The sequence below is a fragment of the Phacochoerus africanus genome, chromosome 2, assembly GCF_016906955.1.
Source record: "Phacochoerus africanus isolate WHEZ1 chromosome 2, ROS_Pafr_v1, whole genome shotgun sequence".
Lineage (NCBI taxonomy): Eukaryota > Metazoa > Chordata > Mammalia > Artiodactyla > Suidae > Phacochoerus > Phacochoerus africanus.
Window position 1 is genome coordinate 49,260,437 of NC_062545.1, and position 16,768 is coordinate 49,277,204.

A 16,768-nucleotide genomic window follows, 5' to 3' on the forward strand; every position below is an offset into this window, starting at 1 on the left:
AGTTCTTTGATGGAGAGGAAATCAGAATCAGATCTAAGAAGACTTCAGCATTCCAAGAATGATGTCAAATGACCCCCTTCATGGTGGATTATGCACTTATTTACTATGAGATATATTTCTTCTCCAGAGATTCCTTGTTTGTGTATCAATTTTTGGTTTGCAGTTATTCTGAAGTTTTGATGTAAGAGTCTATATGTATATGAGATTGTATATGAGATTGTTTTAAGTTGTTCTCTTAATTGCAAGTTCATCTCCGGTGTCCCGCATTTGTACCCACCTCTTCTCATGATTTCTGATTTTGATAGTATAATTGTGCATGGATGATTTCGTATCTTTACTGTATATGTACCTTTACTGGTGAGCCTTGTCATTTGTGGAATTTTTGTTTCCTGTTGCTGATCTTTTCTTTTCTGCCTAGAGAAGTTCCTTTAGTATTTGTTGCAAGGCTGGTTTAGTGTTGTTGAATTCTCTCAGCTTTTGCTTATTTGAGAAGGTTTTTATTTCTCCTTCAAATCTGAATGAGAGCCTTGCTGGGTAGAGTATTCTTGCTTGGAGGTTTTTTCCTTTCATCACATTAAGTATATCATGCCACTCCCTTCTGGACTGCAGAGTTTCTGCTGAAAAATCTGCTGATAACCTTATTGGGGTTCCCTTGTATGTTACTTATTTCTTTTCCCTAGCTGCTTTCAAGATTTTCTCTTTGTCTTTAATTTTGGTCAGTTTGATTATTATGTGTCTTGGTGTGTTCCTCCTTGGGTTTATTTTATATGGTACTCGTTGTGCCTCCTGGATTTGTTCCTTTCCCATGTTAGGGAAATTTTCAGGCTATTATCTTTTGGAATATTTTTTCTGTCCCCTTCTCTCTCTCTTCTCCTTCTGGCACCCCTATAATATGGATGTTGGTGTGTTTAACATTGTCCCAGAGTTCCCTGATACTCTCTTCATTTTTTTTCAATCTTTTTTCTCTCTTCTGTTCTGCATCCGTAATTTCTTCTACTCTGTCCTCCACCTGGCTTATTCATTCTTCTGCCTCCTGTATTCTGCTGTTAGCTGCTTCTAGTGAGTTTTTTGTTTCCGTTATTGTATTTTGCATCTCTTGTTTAGGTTTTATATCTTGTATCTCTTTGGTTAGTGTTTCCTGTAAGTTATCCATCTTTGCCTCCAGTTTATTTCCAATGTCTTGCATCATCTTCAGCATCAACAGTCTAAAGTCTTTTTCCTGGAGGCTGAGAATCTCCTCATTGCTTAGCTGATTTTCTGGGGTTTTTCCTTTCTCCCTCATCTGAGTTATAGTTCTATGTCTTCATTTTTATAGGTTTTTGGTGTGGTGACCTTTTTATAGATAATAGAGCTGTAGCCTCTCTTACTTCTGGTGTCTGCCCCCCTTGTGGCTGAAGTCGGTATGGGGGGCTTGCTGTAGGCTCTCTGATGGGAGGGGCTGATGCCTGCCCACTGGTAGGTGGAGCCGATTCTAATCCCTCTGCTGGGTGGGGCTTAGTCTCTGGATGGGATTAGGGGCTGCTATGTGCCTGAGGCTCTTTAGGTAGCCTGTTTACTGAGGGGTGGGGCTGTGATCCCACCTGGATTGTTGTTTGCCCTGGGGCTTCTCAGCAGCTGACTGACAGGTGGGGCCAGATTTTCCCAAAATGGCCACCTCCAGAGAAAGGCAACTGCTGAATATTCCCGAGAGCTTTGCCTTCAATGTCCTTCCCTCACAACAAGCCACATTCACCCCTGTTTTCCCAGGATGTCCTCGAGGAACTGCAGTCAGGTTTGACCCAGTTTCCTATGGAGACCTCACTCTGCCCTGGGACCCAGTGCACATGAAAGTCTGTGTGCGCTTTTTAAGGATGGGGTCTCCATTTCCCCCAGTCCTGTGGAGCTCCTGTGCACAAGCCCCACTGGCCTTCAATGCCAGATGCTCCAGGGGCTCTTTCTCCCAGTGCTGGATCCCCACACTTGAGGGTTTGATGTGAGGCTCAGACCTCTCACTCCTGTAGGTGAGTCTCTGTGAACCAGTTAGTTTTCAGTCTGTGGAGCTTCCCACCCGGGAGGCATGGGGTTGTTTATATCGTGAAATCACCCCTCCTACCTGTGGATGTTGCCTCCTCTTTTTCTTCTGGAGTAGGGTAGGGGTTTCTAGTCCATTTGGGTGGAGATTTCTCAGTCTTTAGTTGTGAATTTTGTTTTTAGGAGAGAAGTTGAGCTCCAGTCCTTCTATTCTGCCATCTTAATCCCGTCTCCAAGTCACTGACTTTTTTATATGTAAATCATGGGGTTGGACTCAAAGGTTATCTTTAATATCAAAAATTCTCTATTGCAGTAAAATTGTAGGATTGTAGTTCTGGTGTGTTTTTTAGCTTGATGTTCTTAACCTTTGTATAAGAATTATGAATATATATACCTATTCACACTTTCTGTGTTCAAAGTAATTAGGTAAATGACTACAGGTAAACAGTATTCTAAAACTTTGGCCACTTTAGATACCTCATGCAAGTGGAATCATGCAGTATTTGTCATTTTGTTACTGGTTTATTTCACTTGGCCTGATGTTCTCAAAGGTTATCCATGTTGTAGCATATGACAGAATTTCCTTCTTTTTTAAGGCTATGATATTCCTTGTCTGTATATACCTTATTTTCTTTATCCATTTATCTATCAGTGTAAATTTAAGATGCTTTCCACCTCTTGGCTGTTGTGAACAGTGCTGCAAAAAAACATAAGTGTGCAAATATCTCTTCAAGATCCTGTTTTCAATTTTTTTGGATATATACCCAAGAGCAAGATTTCTAGATCATATGGTAATTCTATTTGTGATTTTTTGAAGAATCTCCATACTGCTTTCCACAGCAGCTACAACATTTTATATTTCCTCCAATAGTGCGGAAGGCTTCCAGTTTTCTCCACAAATTTGTCAGAACTTATTATTTTCTCGTTTTTTTGATAGTGGCCATCCTAATGTGTATGAAATAATATCTCTGATTTTGATTTGCATTTCTGTGATGGTTAGTGATGTTGAGTATCTTTTCATATACACGTTGGCCTTTTGCTTTGGAGACATGTCTAAATCTGTTGTCTGTTTTTTAATCTTATTGTTTATTTGCTGTTGAGTTTTAAAGTTTATATATTCTCAATGTTAATCCTTTCTCAGATATATGGCTTATAAATATTATCTTATTATATAGATTGCCTTTTTACTCTGTCAGCTGTTTCCTTTACAGAAGTTTTTGTGTTTTTTTTTAATTCGATATAGTGCCATATGTCTCTTTTAGCTTTTGCTGCCTGTGCTTTTGGTGTCGTATCAAAGAAATCATTGCTAAACACAATGTCATGAAGCTCATCCCCAAGGTTTTTGTTCTAATCTTAGGACTTTTATCACTTTGAATCTTATGTTTATATCTTTAATCCACTCTAAGTTAATTTTGGTTATGTGGTGCAGTATAAATGTCCAACTTCATTCTTTTGCATGTGGATATTGAAAACATAGGAGTCCATCTTGTCAAAGATAATTTGACCATATATGTGAAGGTTTATTTCTGGGCTGTCTATTCTATTCCATTGGTCTGTGTGTCTATCATCTTTCTGCCACAACCTACTGTTCTGACTCTATAGCTTTGTAACTTGTTTTGAAATCAGAAAGTGTGAGGCCTCCATCTTTCTTATTATTCCTAAGATTGTTTGACTATATAGGGTTATTTCAGATTCTTATGAATTTTAGAATTTTTTTTCTATTTCTATAAAAAATGTCATTAGTATTTTGATATGGATTGCATTGATCTGTAGTTCAGTATAAGTATTATGGAAAAGTTAATAATATTTGGTCTTCAGTTGATGAACCTGTACTGCCTTTCCATGTATTTGTGTCTTCTTTGATTTCTTTCAGCAATATTTTTTGGTTTTCAGTGTACAATTCATTTCTTTGGTTAAGTTTATTCCTAAATATTTTATTCTTTTGGTTCTGATTGTTTTCCTAATTTCCTTTTTTTGGATTATTCATTGTTAGTGTATAGAAATGGAACTGATTTTTGTTTGTTGATGTTGTATTCTGGACTTTTTCTACAACTGTTTATTAGTTCTCAGTGTTTTTGTTTGTTTGTTTTGTAGAATCTTTAGGGTTTTCTACTTCTAAGATCATTCCATCTACAAACAGAGATTAATTTGCTTCTTTTCAAATTTGGTTGTCTTTTATTTCTCTTTCTTGCCTGATTGTTAGGCTATTTAGGCAACTCCTAATTGTTAGGAATGCCTGTTCTGTGTTGAAAAGAAGTGGCAATAGATGGCATCCTTGCTTTGTTCCTCATCTTATAGTGAATACTTTCATTTTTTTTACCATTAAGTATGAGCACTGTTAGCTGTGGGTTTTTCATAGATGGGCTTTATTATGTCAATGTATGTTCTTTGTATAATTAAAAATGTTTGAAAGGTTTTAATCAGGAGAAAATGCTGAATTTTTTTCAAATGCTTTTTCTACATCAGTTGAGATAATCATGTAGTTTTTATTCTTCATTCTGTATGGTGTTTTACCTTGACTGATTTCCCTATGTTGAACCAATCTTGCTTCCTAGAGATAAATGCACTTGATTGCGGTATTTGATTTTTTTTTTTCTTTTTTAGGGCTGCACCTGCAGCATATGGCAGTTCCCAGGCAAGGGGTCTACTTGGAGCTGCAGCTGCTGGCCTACACCACAGCCATAATAACACAGGATCTGAGCCACATCTGCAACCCATACCACAGCTCAAGGTAACGCCAGATCCCAACTCACTGAGCAAGGCCAGGGATTTAACCTGAATCCTCATGAATATTAGTCAGATTCATTTCTGCTGTGCCACAATAGGAACTCCTGATCTTTTCAATATGTTGTTGAATTCAGTTTGTATTTTGTTTAGAATTTTTGCATCAATATTCATTAAGGATATTGCCCTGTAGTTTTTTTGGTGTGTTTGTGTGGCATCTTTCTCTGAGTTTGGTATCAGGGTAATGCTGGCCTTATAAAATAAGTTTGGACGTATTCTCAGCACTTTATTGTTTTGAAAGTGTTTGAGAAGAATTAACTATCAATTATTATTTACATGTTTAGTGAAATTCTTCAGTGAAGCCATCTGGTTTTGAGCATTTTTTTGTGTGATCAAGAAAATTTGGTTACCAACTCCATGTCCTTACTGGATGTAGGTCTGTTTAGCTTTTTTAATTTCTTCATGAATTAGTCTTGGTAGGGTGTATGTTTATAGGAATTTATCTACTTCTAAATTATTCAGTTTTTTGGCATATAATTTTTCATAATACTCTCTTGTGGTCCTTTTTATTTCTGTGGCATCAGTTGCAATGTCCCATCTTCATTCCTAATTTTTGTTGAATTTTCCATCTCTTTGTTTTATTTTTATGGCTGCACCACTGCAGCATATGGATATTCCCAGGCTGGGGTAGAATATTGGAGCTGCAGCTAAGGCCTACATCATAGCTGCAGCAACATGGGATCTGAGCTGTATCTGTGACCTGCACTACAGCTTGCAGCAACACCAAATCCATAACCCCCTGAGCAGGGCCAGGGATTGAACCCACACCAACATCCTCACACATACAATGTAGGGTTTGTAACCCAGTGAGCTACAACAGGAACTCCTCTCTCTGTTTTAAATTTAATTTTATGGAAGTATAGTTGATTTATAAAGTTGTATTAGTTTCAGGGTTATGGCAAAGTGAATCAGTCATACATATAAGTATATCCATTCTTTCTCCTATATGGGTTATTACAAACTATTGAGTAGATTTTCCTGTGCTGTACAGTAGATTGTCAGCAATCATCTTTATGTTAGTGTGTATATTGTTATTCCCACTCTCCCAATTATTTCCTCCCCCGGTGATATCACCCGTGGTAATCATAAGATTAGTTTTGAAATGTGAATTTGTTTCTTTTTTTTTTAATAAGTTCTTTTGTATTAGTTCTTTTTTTTAATAAGTTCTATTTGTATTAGATTCCATATGTAACTGATATCATACGTTTGTCTTTCTCTGACTTATTTCACTTGATATAATAATCTCCAACTCTTAGCTGGAATAACTAATAAAAAAGTGAAAACTCAATGACTAAAAACTCCTTTTTTTATTAGTCTAAGTCTGTCATGTTTTTTGTTTTTGTTTTTTTTTTTCTTCAAATAATCAACTCAGTTTAGTTGATATTTTCTGTTTTTCTATTCTCTATTTCATTTATCTCTGCTCAAATCTTTATTATTTCCTTCCTTCAGCTAACTTTGGGTTGAGTTTGTTTTTACTCTGGTTTCTTGAGGTGTAAAGTTCGGTTGACTTGAGCTCTTTCTTCTCTTTAAACAGGGCATTTAGCCCTATATATTTTTGTCTTAGTACTGCTTTTGATGCATCTCATAAGTTTTGGTATGTTGTATTTTCATTTGTTTCATGGTACTTCTAACTTCCCTTGTGATCTATTTTTAACCTGACTGTTCTATTTTGTCTATTTTGAACTGACTGTTCAGTGTGTGCTGTTTAATATCCACATATTTGTGACTTTTCCAGTTCTCCTTCTGCTTTTGATTTCTAGTTTCATGCTACTTGGTAGGATTTTAGTTGTCTTAAATTGGTCAAGACTTTTTTTTGGCGGGGGGGACTTCACCTGTGATCTATCCTGGAGAATACTTGTATGCACTTGAGAAGAATGTATTTTCTTATGCTGTTGGATGGAGGGTTCTATATGTTTGTTAGGGCCAATTGATCTATAGTGTTATTCAAGTCCTCTGTTTCCTTATCGATCTACTATCTGGTTGATCTGTCCATTATTAGAGTGAGATATTGTATTGAAATAATTTACTATTATTTTGTTACTGTCTATTTCTTCCTTCAGTTCTGTCAATATTTGCTTCATGTATTTGGATCTGCTATCATTAGGTTATATTTTCCTGGTGAATTTGCCCTTTTATCATTACATAATATTTTACTTTGTCTCTTATTATAGTTTTTGACTTAAAATCTATTTTGTGTGATACAAATAGGTACATCCCTGCTCTCTTTGGGTTCCACTTGTATGGAATATCATTTTGCATCTTTCACTTTCAGCCTGTGTATTCCTCGATACCTAAAATGAGTCTCTTCTAAATAACTGAAGTACATTTTGTAGTCACTTTTTTGGTCTCTTTAAGATATGGTCATGTATCCTAAGCATCTTAAGCCTTTGCCAAAATTGTGAAGAATAAGTTGAGCCTTCTTTGAATAAAGAACTCTATACATTTTAAAGTGTTTTAGATACTGACTAGCACAAATCTCAAGGACAAGAGGAACTTTATTACTTTAGTCATGAAATCCATTTAGCTGTAAGATCTGCTTTTCTAGCAGTGAATACAAATGTGAACCCAGACAGGAAGCATTAGTAGATCACAAAGCCTGACATGGCTCACAAGAAGCTAGCTATTCACTTATGCAAATTAGAATAAATTGATGGAATAAATTAAGGAAATTTTGTACACTATACTTTTTTTTTTAAAAATGGAGCCATAGCATAAGTTATAATGTTTTTTTTTTAAAATGGAGCCATAGCATAATGTTAATTTGCTTATTTTTCTTTATTAAATATTTTAATACTGTGATAATGACATTGTATTTTAAATCAACTTGGTTAGAAGTTTGGTATTTTTGTTTAGTATGTGTTATTTAATAAACCATTAAAATGTGTTATCATTAAAATGTGCCATGCATAATGCAAATGAGGACATAGAAATGCTAGCTATAAATCTTGCCTTTGTTGAAATATAATCTTGTGGAAGAATATATACACAGAATATGGAAGCTGTGGTGGAGCCAGGTACATGTTAGTAACACAAGGTGGGGTGGAGTGCTCGCAAAAATGCTGTAAGGACATCCATCTGCATAAATATATTAACATGGGATCCCTTCCCAGATGTATTCTAAGTTAGCACACATGAGCTCACACGCCCCCCCCCCCCACTCAGCAAAAGCCATAAGGCAGACTGTCTTCTAGGGTCTTCTCCACCAGACTGTGTAGCTGATGAACCTGAGAGAGGGTAAATATCCTACAGAAGGCTGCTTGTCTTAATTACTTAATTCCCCACAGCCCTGTTGCCTAGGGCCAGAGTCCCCACAAGCCCAAACACACAAAGAGAACTTCATAAATATCTTGACAAAACTATAAATTCTTGTTTGGAATACCCAAATCTGTATTTTCTGGTAAATTATCCACTTACACTACTTTTAAAATAATGCATAATATCTGTATACTATCAAACTTAACTAGCATTTACTAAAATTAGCAGTTTAAAAGTAGCAATTGGCTTTATTTATACCAAGGAAATGAGATTATAAATAGGACCAGAATATAGGAGCACATTGAATTGGGGTTATGTGTAAATATTTTTGTTTCAGGTAACTAAATCAGAACTCAAATATATTTATTCCTGAAAAAGGAACTTGGGTCTGTGTTCTAGGACTGTTACAGGGAGAAACCTCTGTAATTTGGGGGGTGAGGGTGATGGATGAGTAGTGTCCTCCACTCCAAGTTATACATATATAGGAATCCTGTCACATCTGTTAATATAATTAATCACCTAGGATCACCTCACAATTTATTCCATTTATTCTCGCTTGATCCCCTGATCACTTCTGCTCACAGAGAAACAGGGAAGAATAAGTCTGCAAAGGAACCTTGGCATTTAGAGCCTCTGTCATATTCTTCTCATGCATCTTACCTTCAGTTGACTAATTTAGTATTAAATGAAATAAATTACAGTCAACAAGCCTTCTCTCTTTGCAACCACCTTCATCCTAAGGAATATTAAAAACAAATTTATAGCCTGTTGTCTTTTTACTGTTTTTCTGTTTGGCAGGATACCAAGAAACTTCCTGAGTATTCAAGAATTTGTTATTTGACATTACTAAATGCATGAGAGAGAGGTTAAAAAATGTTATCCTGCTCAAAAATATGTTTATAGTTCCTCTGCTACTAAATATTCCTCCACGTGTGGCATAATTGGCTTTTTTTTTCCTCTGGTGAAATCCTATGGCAAAGACCATCCTGTTAGAGAAAACATTTTCACAGAGAATGTAAGGTTTAACATTATTAGAATCATATGACTTTGATGATATAGCCATTTTAGAAAACTGTATGGCAGTAACTTGTAAAAATTAAACATGCATTTACCACATGAGTAATCACTTCCACTCATGGTTATTCACTCAAGACATATGAAAATATATGTCTATGCAAGAAATATGCATACCAGTTATTCATAATAGGCATATGAATAGCTACTAAAAGTCATAAAAGCTGAAAATCAGAAGCAACCTAAAAGTTGCTTATTTAACGGATGAATAGATCACAAACTGTGGTATAGTCATGTTGTGAAATACTACTCAGCTATAAAGAGAAACAGGACGGCTGAATCTCAGAAACATTATGCTAAATGAATGAAGTCAAACACAAAAGTCTGTGTACTGTGTGATTCTATGTACTGTGAAATTCCAAAAGGCATTCTTATTGTGACAACTCTGTGGTTTCCTGGAACCATGGGGGTGCGAGGGGATCAAGTGCAAAGGGGCTCAAAGGAACTGTGGAGGGTGTCTGACTGGATTTGGTGGTGCTTGCATGGCAGCACATAGTTACCAAAAGCTTTCAACTGCCTACGTAAAACTGATGAATTTTATTACTTTTAAATAATGCTTTAGACAACAACATCAAAAAAAAAAAAGAGAGAGAAAAATGAAGTGACTTTGTCTGGATACCTATTATGAATTTCCCAGAATAGTAGATGCTCACTGGAAAAACAGGTGGTTCATTTCAAACCAAAAAGGAAGGATGAAAAAAAATATGTATTTCTTCAAATAAAGTGCAATAAAATCTTTAAATCTATATATAATAGGAGATATATAGCATTGTATGTATGTTGGAGGAAAATCTGTATGTGTAAGAAAGAGCTGGTTCAGTTTTATGTGTTTCTATTTAGACATACTTTTTTGTTGTTTTTAAGTATGATTATATTTAAAACTGTGTGAGTGAACTGTACTAATAAGATATTTCAAAGTGCAAATGTTTCCCTTACATTTAGCATAGTAAGATAAAGAAGTGGCCTGTGAATGTCTATTGCCAAAATGAATGATAGTCTGTAATTAGCAACAGCATTTATTGATATTTAAATTCTACTTGTTTGCATTATACACCACTTTGCAGTCATATATCTTAATGAATTTTGAGAGAGTCTTACAAAATGCCAAGACAGCACTTTTGAAGAAGAATATTTGGTCTCTTGGAGAACAAAACTATTAGGTCCACCTTGAGATAAATAGATTACATTCATTTAAAGATTGCCTAAAGGTTTGAATTCACAGGCCATCTGTCTCGCAGGTGAATCAGATTTAAGTAATCGAAAGCTTGTCAGCACTACTGCTTTTTCAGCTTTCTTGCGTTTCAAAAGGTAACAGTCAGCAAGAGCCTTCCCTGCCTAAAGTTCTCTAGTTCCAGATAGGGTGTATTTTTAACAAAAAAAAATCAAATATATCTTTTCATGAATAGATATGTTTTCAGTCTATTTGCCCAATGTTTCTGTGTCTTTGCTTAAGATACATTTATTTAAAATGTCATCCCAACATGTATTGAGCAGTAGGAATTAATATTCACTATCAATCCTTTCTCAATTTAATCATAATTATTCTCTTTCAGAAATTATACTGTCGTTAACTCCAAAATCATTGTGGTCACCATAAGGCCTGAACCCAAAACAACTGATTCGTTCCTGGAGATAGAGCTAGCTCATCTAGCTAATGTAAGTATCATTTACATGGCACCGAGTTGCTTATAGAATTTACCTTTTAAAGAAGGTTTACAGTCATTCTTTTGACTAATAAGACCAGAACACACTTTCTAGATTCTTTAGTGTTGCAAATGAGTTGATTTCTTATGAAGATATGTATTATATAAAAACACAATGACATCCTATGCTGTTGTTCATGATAGAACTCTCTTCAGTTTCTTTAAGATAATGCTTTATAGTTTATCAGTGTACATATATTTTGTGGTTGAACTAGAGCTGATTTACAATGTTGTGTTATTTTCAGGGGTACTGCAGAATGATTCAGATATATATGAGTGCGATATGCATATTGATATATATGTATCTGTATATGTAGATATATATGAATGTATATTCAGATATATGTATTCTTTTTCAGATACTTTTCCATCATAGATTATTAAAGACATTGAGTATAGTTCCCTGTGCTATACAGTAGCTCCTTGTTGATTATATTATTTTATATATAGTTGTGTATATGTTAATTCCAACTCCTAGTTTATCCCTCTACTGCCTTTTTCCTTTGGTAACCATAAGTTTGTCTACGAGTCTGTTTCTGTTTTGTAAATAAATTCATTTATATAATTTTTTTTAGATTCCACATATAAGTCATATCATGATATTTATCTTTGTCTGGCTTACTTCACTTAGTGTGATAATCTCTAGGTCCATCCATGTTGCTGCAAATGGCACTATTTCATTCTTTTTATGGGTGAGTAATATTCCATTGTATATATGTACCAGATCTTTATCCATTCATCTGTCAGTGGTCATTTAGATTGTTTCCATGTCTTGAATCTCGTAAATAGTGCTGCAGTGGACATTGGGGTGCATGTATCTTTTCAAATTACGGTTTTCTCCAGATATACGCCCAGGAGTGGGATTGTTGGATCATATGGTAACTCTATTTTTAGTTTTTTAAGAAACTCCCCTGTGGCTCTCCATAATGACTTCACCAATTGATATTCCCAGTGACAGTGTAGGAGCCTTCCCTTTTCTCCACATTCCCTCCAGCATTTATTATTTGTAGACCTTTTGATGATGGCATTCTGATCTGTGTGAGGTGTAGCTCACTGTAGTTTTGATTTACGTTTTTCTAATAATTAGCGATGTTGAACACTTTTTTGTGGCCGTGGACCATCTGTATGTGTAGTGTGCACATCTTTATTAGGTTCTAAGCTAATAATGTGAGAGATCAAGATGAACAAAAGCCCGTGTTGCCACATGGTAGGGCAGACTGACATGTAAACACATAGATTTAAGATCCCTGTAGCAACAGAATCTACAGACTTAAGGCAAAGGGGAGTAAGTCCTTCCAGGTACCCCAGGGTAGGAGACTGGATGGAGCGGCATTTTCAAGTGCTGCATCTGGGATCAGAGGAGGCTCCTTGTAACTACTCAGGTGCTCCAGTGATTCAAGTCCAAATCTTCCATCCAGAATGATAAGAACCCTTTCTTAAATCCATCCAGTGGCAACTGAAATTCTTTAGACCTTGTTAAGGCCTTATGTAGAAATATTAAATAACTACTTATCTTTTATATAGTCACCTTAAACACCTAAATCATTTACTTACGGTTCAGGGAAGGTGATTCTTATCAAGGATTTCTTTTTTTTTTTTTTTGTCTTTTGTCTTTTTGTTGTTGTTGCTATTTCTTGGGCCGCTCCCGCGGCATATGGAGGTTCCCAGGCTAGGTGTCCAATCGGAGCTGTAGCCACCGGCCTACGCCAGAGCCACAGCAACGCGGGATCCGAGCCGGGTCTGCAACCTACACCACAGCTCACGGCAACGCCGGATCGTTAACCCACTGAGCAAGGGCAGGGACCGAACCCGCAACTCATGGTTCCTAGTCGGATTCGTTAACCACTGCGCCACGACGGGAACTCCAAGGCTTTCTTAATTATGCTTTTATAATCCCTGTGTCAAAATAAGATTGTCTTGTATGTTGCATATATAGTTTTTTATTCCTTGCAAAATTTCTATGAACACGACTTTTATATACAATTAATAAAAGCACAAAGTGATTGTCATTTTTACAAATTAATGTACTTACTGAATGACATAATGGAATTTATTCTCACATTCTTTGTTATACAAAACCTGTGCATTTTCCAGTATCTTATAATTTTTAAAAATTCAGCTTTATTTTATAAAAAATGACAGTTATCTTCCCTATAAACCACTTTTTACAAAAATATCCAGGCTTCCTTGATTGTTTAATGAAAATTTCAAATCTATTAGCAGTAACTCTAAAGTATCATGATTAATACTTAAGCTATTAAGTCTTTTCCCACTTTTGACAAAATATGACCATATTGGTTCAATCTAACTTTGACAATGTGTTTTATTTCCATATTATCTACCTCCTCTTGCCTTCTAATGGTCCTAATCTCAATGCTGCATTAAAAACTGGGGGATATTTTAATATTAATATTGTTTTGATTAAGGAACTTACTTCTTTGTATGTTCAACATATATTATAAAAAGACTTACCTACATTTTTGTTTGTTTATATTGTTTATCATGGAAATATCTATCCAGTTATAAGCATTGATGAAGAGATATTAATTTCCCTGAATTGCTTACTGAAAAAGCAATGCAGTGTTAGAATATATATCCTGTTTCCTATAAAGAAGACACTTCTATAAATGAGCATTCATAAAATTTTCCTAAATGAAGATAAAAACATTATTGAGAATTTAGAGAACATGTTAATTGGCATTTTTTTCATAAGTTGAAGAAACAGTAACCTTAATAATAGTGCTGAAAAAACTGTCTCATTATTTCAATTCAATAGAACTATTGGAAATGACAGATTTAGGCTTTGAGTGAAACTTTTCTGTGGGCGTATTTTGTTAACCAAATTACAAACGAGAGAAACCGTGTACAAAAAAAAATTATTTTCTACACATGGGAACCAGAGTGTGTGGTCAATAAATTTTATGTAGCACCAGCTTGATTCTAGAGTGGTCGTGAAAGTCATAATCTAAGAATGGTGAGATGATTAATTTTAATCACTTAGAATTAATTCTTTCAGTATTTTGAGTGAGTGAGGTGACCAGATTGCCCAAACAACACTATTCCACTCTGGAAGGCCTAAATTTAAGAAAAGATAAGCAAATCTGTTACACACAGGGACTGAGAGGAGAGGAAGAAGAAAAGTTTATTCTGGAGAAGGAAATGCCAGGAGGTATTTCCTCATTGTTCTGCCTGTCCTCAGAAACTGCTTGGATTCCCAGTTCCAGCCACATGGTGGCGCTGCTCTGGGCTGCTCCCTCTCTAATTTGTTCCCTTCACTTTATAAATACCTCCCACACCTTTGTTTTACCATACACACAGCCCTTCATGCTCTACTGTTGGGAATTTCCAATGCTTGGTCTATTTTTATTTACCGTGCAAATTAGATTTTGTTAAAGACACTATTGTTCACCTAGGAAAGGAAACATCTTACTGGTTTATTGCGTATCTTATAAAGTATGTGCTATAGAGTGATTTTAGTTCATTTTTGTTGAAGAGAAAGTCAAAACAGACTATGCTGAATTATAATAGTCTTCACTAGAAAAGATATCTTAAACATGAAAATTAAAATTTATTAGGACAAGCTGAAATTTCATTATAACTATATAGATACAGTTATATTATCATTGGTATTGCCTTCAAAATGGAACTGTTTTAGATATGACATATTGCTACTATTGACTGTCTACTTTCACCTATTTTCTTATAGCAGATGGATCTGCTGCACTTTCCTAAGCTCAGAAAAAGAATAATGATTTGCAAATTTTGTCTGTTGAATATACCATGTGCAAAAAAAATTGAAGAATGGAAATTAATCGTTATAATGAGTCTAGGGAAAAGCCTGTTAACATTTTCTAAACTAAATGTGTTCTTTTTTAAAAAGCTTTTTACCAAATAGCATTTAAAGTATGTTAAGTATAATAAGGCCCTTGGGAACTGATAGGAATAGGTAATAGAACATGGAATCTTGAAATTTCAAATTGTATTCGGCAAAATTACTTGCAGTTTTAGCCAGCTCATAAGTCATAAGATAAGATACTATCCTTAGTTCAGTTTTCTAGGATTATGACTTTATTTTATAATCTGTCCAGTCAGGGTTTGTGGTCCTTAGTGCTTGGGCATAGCAATTGCTTGATTATAGTAAATACTAAAATTGCTTTTCTGAGAAAAAGAATTTAGTTTTTCCTGTCCCTTAAGGTTTCTTCAGTGTGACTTTTACACTTACCAATATTGTTAGACTCTACAGTGTGCAAGGAAAGTTAATACATTTATTGAAAGTAAATATTGGGACCTAAATAAATGCAGAATAGATTCTCTCTCTCTCTCTCTCTCTCTCTCTCTCTCTCTCTCTCTCTCTCTCTCTCTCTCTCTCTCAGACACACACACATACCCCCCATTAAGATGACTTGGTCCTTACAGATCTGAACCTGCTGTGAATTTCTAGGATATATAACAAAACATATAACATCCTTATCTTTAAAGATGAGTTATAAGAATAAAAAAATAAATTCATTTTAGTTATCTCATGCTCTATCAACTTTGCAAGCCTGAAAATGTATTTTTTCCAAATAAAATGTCTTAATGTAGTTCCATTTCCAAATGAAAGTCTTAATGTAGTTCCCTTTCCAAACAAACATATTAATGTAGTTACATTTCTGGTGGAAGGACAAATTGGACTATGTCAGCTTGCAGTCTTTGCTCTGTTCTTGCCTTTCTTTTTATCTCTTCCTCTGAGCAACAGTGCTAATGGTCTCAGTCAGGTGAACCTGTCCTCATTCAGGATTGAGAAAAATCCATCAGGTTTACTTGTAGTTTCAAATTGGTCATATTCACAAATGATCTCATGAGAACTGGGCCTTGTGGGTTTTGTTTTCTTTGCCACATTTGCTTGCATACTAACAAAATCTAGCTAACAAATTATGTGTATGAGCTAAAAGTTAATCATGATCCGTAGCCTTTGTATATCATAGTAGAAAACACAATGGAAGGCTGTGATGAATATGCTTTTTATCATTAGATAAGCATGAGAAACAATGAAAAGAAATTCAAACATTAATCAGTGGGTATTTTCATGAATAGCAAAGGCTGATAACAACCCAAGGAATTAAAAATTAAAAATCACTTGGCAAAGCTTAAAGAACTTCAGTCTATGTACCTATAAATTTCTACAAGTGGTATTTGTATCCTTTTACTTCTTACTTTTCTACTCTAGCTTGGTCCATCTGGAAGAGGTGTCTGATGTTTCTCCTACTTAAAGCTCTTGGTGATTTTCATGGGAGTCTTGAAATGCTAACTAGACAAGTAGATTGATGGTTCTGCCATGGGCTAAAATTTAGGTAGAAATTATTTTCTAGGTACAGTTTTTGTTTGTTTGTTTGTTTTGGTTATATCCTAAATTCCTAAACTTGAGTAAGCATCTTTCCTACTTACATTCCAAATTCAGTTTATTTCCATTCCTAATACATCACTGATATTCTTCAAAAACATTTTGCTATTGTTGGAGCAGGGGTCAGCAAACATTTACAGCTGAGTCAGATATTTTAGGCAAATGAGCCATGTTGCCCTTGTCACATCTACTCAGCTATGCTGTTGTAGTATGAGAGCAACCACAAGTAACAGATAAGCAAATAGGTGTGGCTCTGTTACAATAAAATGTAATTTACAAAAGTAGGTGGCAAGCCAGCTTTGGCCCCTAGACTGCATGTGTTGTCACCCCATGTATGGTAAAGAAAATACCATACCCCCCAAAGATGCCTACTTCCTAAGCCCCAGAACTTGTAAATATGGTATGTTACATGTCAGGAGGGACTTTGCAGGTGTGATTAAGGGTAAGAATGTTGAGATGGGAACATTATCTTGGGTTATGTAAATAGGTCCATTTTAATCAGCCGAGCCATGAAAAGTGGAGAGCCTTTCCTGGCTTTGGTCAGAGAGATGTAAGGTAA

General features: G+C 35.3%; 1 protein-coding gene across 3 annotated transcripts in view; it reads left to right on the top strand.

The window, feature by feature from the left end:
* Positions 1-16,768, top strand: part of ADGRB3 (adhesion G protein-coupled receptor B3) — a 732,417-nt gene that overhangs the window by 422,566 nt on the left and 293,083 nt on the right. For all 3 annotated transcript variants that reach the window (XM_047760010.1, XM_047760017.1, XM_047760000.1), the window contains one exon: positions 10,677-10,779. In XM_047760010.1, the coding sequence (XP_047615966.1) occupies positions 10,677-10,779 (103 nt within the window). The remainder of the gene's footprint in view (positions 1-10,676; positions 10,780-16,768) is intronic.